General features: G+C 37.2%; 1 protein-coding gene across 1 annotated transcript in view; it reads left to right on the top strand.

Annotated features, from left to right (window-relative positions):
- Positions 1 to 1,536: 1,536 nt before the first annotated feature.
- The window catches only part of LOC142336978 (uncharacterized), a 30,728-nt gene continuing 23,215 nt past the window's right edge, over positions 1,537 to 9,049 (top strand). Inside the window, exon 1 of the mRNA XM_075385979.1 lies at positions 1,537 to 1,774. Within this exon, the coding sequence (XP_075242094.1) occupies positions 1,631 to 1,774 (144 nt within the window). The 5' untranslated portion in view covers positions 1,537 to 1,630. The remainder of the gene's footprint in view (positions 1,775 to 9,049) is intronic.

Here is a 9,049-nt window from a genome sequence, read left to right as displayed (position 1 = left end):
AAATGTGAAATCATTTCGAACGTTGTTTTGCCATTTTTAAGATTTAATCGACACGCAATTTGATTGTGGTTAACTCTTGATGATTTATACGAGTTGAAATTAAGACTCGCCATCTTTTTCTGTTTTTGGCACTTTCATCAGCTCTTCTTTCTCTCGCGTAAAGATCTCCTGTTTTCTAAGCAAGAAGTATGAATACAGCAAAAATAAAGATAATTATAAGCGCCATATCTAGAATCAAGTTTTGTAGAATTGAAGAGGAGTGAATTGCTTTTCTAATTCATAATTTGCGAACAAACTTTTTCAAATTTCTGAGCAAGTGGTTAAATAAATTTTGATTAATCGTGAAACGACTTATGGGTTATTAAGTTGAAAGCGGTCCGTGGACGTCATTTTTGATCTCGACATTCTGTGTGCGGCACTGGTCTTGGTAATAATTCCTGATATTGATCAATCATTATCATTGAAGAGGCATTTGATCTCTTGATTGCCTGAAATTTGGCGTGGTTATCGATTCTTGAAATCTTCAATAAAATGGATCTGTATGTGAAAAATATTCAGCTCCTTTGGCACTGAGCTTTATCGCGTCATAATTATCATCATCATTGGGATCGAATTAGTCTAACTATATAATCATAGTACCGCTTGTTAAGTGAAGGAGAAAAGATTCTTGAGGCAGAGATATCAACATTGTTACGGAAAGACTCTTTCAAGTTTTTTAAGAGATAACCGTCGTGTCCATAAGATGGTTATCTTTCAAGATACTCTTATGAATGTTATTTCGTACATTTATCACCGGAGCCGTACAAAACTAAGCGTGTTCTTTCAAGGTGTTAACCCTCATTCTCTAGATCTTTCAATATAACCGCCCTTTGTCACAGTCTTGCACGATCTTACAAGATAACCGTCTGAGTTTGACTAGGGCTGTTAAAAGGCCAAGTAGAGATGATATTTCGTAGAGCTGCTTGAAGAATTTCAGATTCAGTAAATTAGTTAGAAAGACGATCAGACATCAAACATATCTTTGATCCATGTCAAACTGAACTTGCTGAGGCAACCCTGTCAATAGATCAAAAGGACGATGTCAAATTTTGTGCAGATACATGAGTCAGGGGGGGGGGGGGTGCCTTTGCAATTGGCAACGTTTTGTTGCTAAATGGATGTTGGACTATTCGGATAAACTCTCATCAAAAGTGTGCAAAATGATGTAAAGTTGCTTTTTGAAGGAGCCGGGAGCCAAATTAATATTCCAGCCAAATGTGCGTCTAGCAGAATGATAGAAAAGGGAAGTGTTTGTTCCATGAGAATACTTATGAGCAGATTCTCTTTAACCTGTTTGATTAAAATGAATTATTAAATAAATTTTATTATTAAAATTTGCGGTGATTGTTAAGAAATTAAAACTTGATTGATCACGAAAGCCAAAATAATCCGTTTTCTCTCAATTTTAAATCTTTCTACTAGACGCTTATTCGCCTAGGTTGGTACCACTATCACGTAATTAGATGGCGGTCAAGCAAGCCGATAGGCAGGGAATTTTACTTATAAAACGGATCTTGCTAAACTGAATTACTTTTCTTTTATCGATTTGAGCGAGTTCAGTTTTACCTATCGATTCAACTTATAAGTGGAAATGGTGTGTCATGTATACTTTGATATTTCTATTGGCGGGTCTGACGCAGGGAGGATAAAGATGGAACTTTATAGGGAGATTGTTCCCAAGACAGTTGAGAACTTCCGCGCTTTGTGTACTGGCGAAAAAGGATTTGGATACAAGGTAGGCATGCTGACGATGAAGCCTCTGCAGAACTCTCAGTAACGTGCTGATGGTTTTGTGCGGATAGTTTTAAAGCTATTTATTAGCACATAATTTGATGAAAAGAAAGTATGCAACAACGCGTGTCATTTAAAATGCAAACAGTTTAGTCATTTCAGACAATGAGTTGTTCCGGGTCCATGTGTCATTGTTGATGGGTAGTTTGTATATCTGTATATTGAACTGACCGTCGGCTTGTTTCCGGATTGATTTTAGTGGCATATTTTCAGAAAATTGTCCTTTTGGAAATCTCAAATTGTCCTTTTGCTGCCAATTAAATCACAAAACCTCTATTTACAAATTAAAAGAAAAAAATTCAAATTAAAATTAATTAAAAATGATCAATAATTGATAAAAAAAGTATCTGAAACAAACAAGTAGATACACTTAGACGGAACAATTAACCACATTTTGTGAAAAAAAAATGTAGTCTAAATTTCTCGCAAAATCAACCTTGCACCTTTAGTAGCTGTTTTTTTCAAGTTAATTGTTAGAGTTAAAATAGTTTGGAGCAGTTAACACTAAATAATAGAATTTGTTGCTGAATATATTTCTTGTAAATTCAATTCGGTTGAAAAGAAAGCATGGTTGGTTAATCAGGATTTTGGCAAAAAAACAGACATTAGAATCCCAAAATTTTTCACCACGATAATTTTACGAACTTTGAACGCGTTCTCATTTTCTCAACCTGAACAATGAAAGACAGCTGGCACTAAAAAGATGTGTGTTTGTTGTAAACAGTCAGATTGATTCAATTTTTAAATTTACAGAAAAAACTGAAAGGTTTTTTTTTACAAAACAGTTTGATATTGTTGTTTACTAAAACTTCATTTTTCAGCCGCGTAGCAGAAAGCTAGTAAATCTCCTCTTTTGTCCTTTTTGCGGAGGGGGATTGTGACATTAACACTGTCATGATATCAATTATTCCAAAAATATCAAAAGCCTACCTGATATATTGCCGGAAAATGGCCGCCTTTTACTCCCTTGACCCCGATTGAGATAAAAACAAGCACTCAAAAAAGTTTTTATTTTCTGAAATAACAAATTTACGCGCTTTTTTTGTAGTCCATAGTTCAGTGCTCCTTTTTTTACTCATGAGATGATGCAGGCACTGCCATTGCTCCTAATAAAATTTTACCTGCTAATTTTGACAAATTTAACCAAAATTTATTATGGCGGGCTTTTAGTACTTCGTATTTTGGGCCCACCACGTCTTTGTTTCGGCCTCACTAAACATGCCTTTTAAATGTCGATCAGTTTTGTTGATAGTTCCTACTGTTTCTAAGATGAATCAACCGAACCTGTGACTAAGATTAATTTGCAAAAGTTAAAGCAACGGTCTTCAAAAACTTGGCTTTTTGGGTCTTAAGAAATTTTGTTTCGATTCTGTTTTAGGATTTTGACTCTGTTCATTTCCGATTGCTTCAGTGAGGAACTCTTGTTCAAGAGCGCATTGATGAACAAATCTTTTTGAGACAAATCAGAAATGTAGAAAAATGTAGAAATGTAGAAAAATTTGCAAAATCGTTTAAAGTGAAATAATTGTTGGGGGCAGTGCGAAAAGCACCGGAGAGTTTTCTAAATATGAAGACCTTAGAATAGAATGAAGTATTATGTTAAATCTGTTAAAATTTGAGAAAATACTTTTGAAGTTGTAAACATTTTAGATAGCAGCTCTGTGATTTATAGTTTTTTCCTATCAAAAGAGGAAGAGAGCAAGAAGAAGAAAACTATCAACTAAGAGAAACAGTGCTTTACATTTATGTCGAGGCACATAACCCGATTATTGCATAAAATGTTTTGGAACACCCAATTTGTTCACGCGGTTTTTCCCCATCACTTTTGGTTACCGTGGCAATAATTGATAATCAATTAGTCCCGCTATCGCGACTCGTTAATTTTTGCTGACTCAATAATTTGCTCCACTGGAATTACTAAAATAATTCCAAATGTAAGCAACCGAATGTTTGAAGCTCTATTTATACTGCTATTTTTTTATGTGTTAATCACGTACAAAATTAGTTGCGAACTATGTATGTAGACAACTGGTTAAAGAATCGATGGGCCTCCCATTGGAAGTAGCATTTAAATCTTCCTGTTGACCTATTCTCTAAAAATTACTTTGTCCTTGAATGCGTTTATTCGTTTAATGGGCTCGGATCCAACATTGCTGGCCAGTTTTTATCTGAAATATCAATTCCACGTGGTGGTAGAGGAACGCGCTTTCCCCCTGATGGAATCACTTTGTCAGACCCTTAGATCAGATCATCTACGTAACCTTACTCAGATTATAACATTCGGTTTGTCGCTATTTTTAACCAAGCGAACGAGATCGCCATGTTTTCGATTTTTGCATACCACAGAACGTCATTTTCGCGTATTACTCGTCGATTCATTGTAGCAAACGCTTCCTGTGAAAACTGTTGTTTGCCAGAACGGCTTTCGATTATCAACAAATTTATCTCTGTGTTTGATACAGTAAGCGAGTATTCTGGTTGCATTGTAGGAAGTGTTATGAAGCCAATGCTTCTGTCATTAACGTCAGAAACTGCCGATGGTCTTGCGTTCGATGTCTGTTCAACAATACACATCATTGCTGACAGACATCGGCGCTAACTGATCGGTTCACCAAAACTGCATACACATTTCCGCTTTTGGCTATAGCCTCTAAATGTTTGCTACCGCGGTCTTCAGAAGCGTGGTGCCGCTGGTGATTTAAATTTCCTCTTATATCACTAATCATCGTATTTGAGATGCGTCTCTGCGCATTAAAGGTAATGACTGGCTTTAAATTAATAAGGGTGTCCGACATCGGTACTACATCAACATCAACTTCTCTCCCAGTAAGACATTGAAGACGGACAAAAACAGTGTTTTCAATTCCGTCTCGCAAGCTTCAGTGAGGAGCCAAATGTGTAAAAACAATTGAAGCGTCTTGTAGTTTTATTGTGCAAATCTTTAGTTACTGATACCGCTTTTCTCCTCTGACTTTTTTGCAGGTTTTGAACATGGCCTTCCTTAAACGTAGAAAATTGTGTGTTTCTATGTTGCTTGTCATCCCTGCAGCAAATTTTTATGATGATCGGAGCCTTACTATAGATTTTTTGTGAGCTCAATTTGCAAGAATAAGTCAAATTTGTGATGTTTCTAATGTACGATAATGGACGTTTTACAATGAGATCCAGTTGACTGTTTCGTATTCGGCCTTCGGCGCAAATAAGTATTTCATCAACAAGTTGGGTTGAGAACTGTAAAACTTTGCTGGTTTTTAAATTTCCTTTCAGTTTCGAGAAACATCAACAGTAACAGTTTCAGTACAGTAGTTCAACAGCAACTATGTATCTGGATTTGATTTCCTTGACAATCTCGTCCTTCAACCTCATTGTCATGAAATCTGCTTAAATTTCCATACCGTTTATTGAAACATGTTTTATCGGTGCCGCTCGATATTTTCCAAATAAAAATGCTAAATCGGCTGCGTATTCACACATATCTTCAATCCACGTAGCATTTCATGCAAGCAATCCAATCTGGTTTAATACGAAGATACTAATGACAGGTTGGTTCCTCCAATGGGCTGTTTCAATTTCATCTTTTTTGTTGGTTCTTCGACACACCTGAAGATTATCGCCAGTAGGAGTCCAATGTAGCTGCAATAGTCGAACTTGATTGTGTCGCCGATCGACTTCAAGTCTACTGAGATTCATTTGCCAACGCTATGACTGTTGCATAGCCGATACTGCATTTCAGTTTCTCTTTGTGAGAGATATGATTGTAGCCGATTGAAGCTTCGATGGATTGTTTTCGCCTTTCCAAAGACTTGAATTAATTGTCTTTTGTTTCCATTTGTTTCCGTTGTCGTTCTCAATTCTTTGCTTCAATCGGTTGCCTTATTATTGTGCGCCGCATGCAGCATAGCATGAAAAACTAAAGAACTGTTCGCTCAATATACGTGACGCTGATACCCATTCATTGGAGCAGTCTTATCAGTTCTTGGATGCCAAAGAATCCTCAGTCTTTATCTAAACTGCTTGAAAAACTTGCATTTGCGGAATCTCAACTATTGGTGCCTCTCAATTTTCTAATAAACTTCTGATCATGTAGTACAATAGGTTTTGCTTGTAAACTGTCTCCTGAACTATTTTCTGGTACTGCGATGCAGCGTTGCTGTCCTTTTGCCGGGCTTGTTCGGGTGTAGCAATGGACGTTGTGATGAATAAATTTCCTTCTCAAAAGTGTATTTCATATCGGAGTCATTCATTATCCTCGTAAATCCTCTTTCAACGTCGTTGTCTATCAATTATTGATACGAATTCTTCAGATTTAAGCTCTTTTCAACTCTTCACTCCGACGAGTAAAAATGACCCAAGGGCTGAGCTGTATTCTTTTTAGTATATTTTTCTTTTTTTTACTCCACAACGTTCCAACTTTGCATTGCTCGCGTCTAAACCTCTTCGAACTCTTTACCAACCTTTTTGCTCGCCCTTTTTTGTTGAATGACTGATGACGTTGCGTTTGAAGTCAATGGTTTTACGTGCCCTTAAGTTTGGATAATCCTGCCCATCTTCAGGTTTAATCTGACTGAAAAAATGCGTTAAATTTTTGCTTTGTTTGCCGTGCGGTCATGCGGTCGTGTGTGCATTGACTACTCGTTCTAATTCTGTTAGAACCCGAAACGTTCAATGCGCGTCACAACTCGTGAGAGACATGGCAAAGGATGTTGCCATTTTGCATCAGGAAGTTTTTATTGAGGAGAACACTCAATTTTTTAAGCTTGGCTTCAACTTTTAGCGGTTATGTTTTTTGTTTGCCAATGAGATTGACGTGTGTGCAAACTCTTCAATCCAAGGTATCACCGAATTAAGTCCACTGATTTTGAGAGGAAGTTTATCAGTATTCAGATCTTTCGTTCTAATTTAACAATTATGTTAAACGTGACATCGATGCCTTGAACTCACAAGTTCGCTTGAACGCTTTGGTGAATTGTGGGTAACGTTGTTCGAGGGAAGCTTATATGTTGAGACTGTTGCCACCACGCTGTTTTTTAGACAGGAAATAGAGATAGAAATTTCACTACTTTGTTACTCTGCTTGATTATCCCTGAGCTCACATTGACTGCATTTTTGCTCTGTACAATTGTGTTTCTGAATGTTGCAATCAGTTGCGCTTGATGCGTCATCTTTACTCTTTAACGTTACAAACTTTGATTACGTTTCCTCTTCACTGACGTCTTACATAAGGGTAGCTTTATCAGTGCTGAGGTATAAAATTTTGAGCAAACGCTGTTTACAGTGACAATTTGTTTGCTTCTTTTTCTTCACTTTTAAGCGGGTTCTGTTGTGCTTCCATTGATATTGAATTGAAGTCCTGCCAAGTAGCACTTCATAGAGATTCAATAAGCACAACAGAAACTGTCCAGAATAAATGACAATGTCTGTGCAGAGTCCGATATCATTAGATCACCTTTGCCTCTATTAGTCGGTATTCCTGTTTGCCTAAGGATGACCTTTTTAAAGCCATTTTTCAAACATAAACAGATCAAAACCAGACGAACATAGAACCGCAGCTTTTCATCAACAACTTGCGGTAACTTATCTAATGCCAATTACAGTGTTGAATAGGGTTGCAGATCACCAAATAGTCTGCACTGCTGGAGCACGTTCACAAAATCCAAAAAAGTATCTGAGAAAGCATCAGACACTATGATTTTTTGAGCATAGCTTGACTTGGATTGTGGAGACTCTCATACTGTCCATTGATATTGAATTGAAGTCCTGCCAAGTAGCACTTCATAGAGATTCAATAAGCACAACAGAAACTGTCCAGAATACGGCACTCCACATGTTAATGACTTTGCCTGTCTGTCTGGAGAGGTTTCTGAATGCTTGTTTTCTCTGCGTTTAGTAGTGGTTGTTTATTCACTGTATTGCCGATATATGCAATGAGCATACTGGATCACTCTGGTCATTCGGGACGTTTTCTGTTGACGTTGTTCAACATCGGTAGTTTACTGCTGCCTAATTTCCATAGTGTTTTCCTGTACAATTTCTGGGGAGGATTTGCGATCATCAACACTTGCAGACCATTTACCTCAAGTTCGATATACTTGGAAATGACAATGTCTGTGCAGTTCAAGGCTTGCCTCAAATATAGCTTATGATTTAACTGGCGTGACAGGGTTGTTTATTTACCGGACCAGTTGGAGAGATCTTTTTTTTTCCTGCTCAGATAAAAGCTGACTTTGCTGGCTATTTGGTTGCTTGAGATCGAATACGGTCGTCCTGTAATTGTTTTTTAATTTGATATCTTATTTAGGCTATTTTCTATTAGCTGACGCTCGGCTTCGAGTTTCTGCGTTTTGCAATGATCTTTCTAGTACCCTTCGTTTTAACTTTCGTTCAGTTTTTATTATTGGTTTCATTTCATTTTTCAAACTTTTCCTTCATTCATTGTGCCTTTGATCCGCCGATGATGTTTTTGCAACATCTGCTGTATCTTGGTATCATGACAGTTTACTGTTACTCCGTTTTGTAACTTTTTAGCAACTGAATATCAATTTCGCGTTTCTCAATAAACGGGTTTCGTTGCATGTGTATACTCGTGGTGCTTTGCTCTGCTTATATATGCAATCCAATGAAGATGTAAAATTTGTCCGTACTCCCTCGCATGCTTTAGTTGTTCTTCAACAGAGTTAAGTGGGAAGGGTGCTAAGATGTTCCAACGTCGCAGTTGTTTCGGCCGTTTTTCCTTAGGAATGGAACAATACTGTCGATAGAGGAACTTTTTCTGTTAGGTCGACCTGATTTTTTATTTTTTTAGGAAACCAAGACATCAAATAGTCTTAATTTTTTAAATTTTTTCTTGGTATTTGTTGTTTTATGATCTTACTGTTGTTGAATCTGACCTCTGTTGATTATGTTCGAATGGCCAGCTTGCTTTTTGCATTTGCTTTGCAAGTTCTTTTTTATGCAGGGTCCGTTTTCTTAATTGAATTGCACTTTTAGATTTGCCTCACTGCGCTTTGCTGTTAACTAATTTGCAAGTTGGACATCACTTGGCTATCAGAGGACCACGTCGTTGCACCAAAAGTAACGGTTGCTCTTCCAAATGTGGCATGGAAAGATTTACAGCAAGTGATCCTTTGCATCGATTTCAAATCTTTCCAGATATTGCGTTTTCCCAGCAGTTTTTCTGAATTGTCAAATCGGTTATACTGTACATTACTGTTGCATTGAT

The sequence above is a fragment of the Convolutriloba macropyga genome, chromosome 3 (genome assembly GCF_964194025.1).
Source record: "Convolutriloba macropyga chromosome 3, txConMacr16.3, whole genome shotgun sequence".
In the NCBI taxonomy this organism is placed as follows: domain Eukaryota; kingdom Metazoa; phylum Xenacoelomorpha; order Acoela; family Convolutidae; genus Convolutriloba; species Convolutriloba macropyga.
This window is presented reverse-complemented; position numbering and strand designations above follow the sequence as displayed.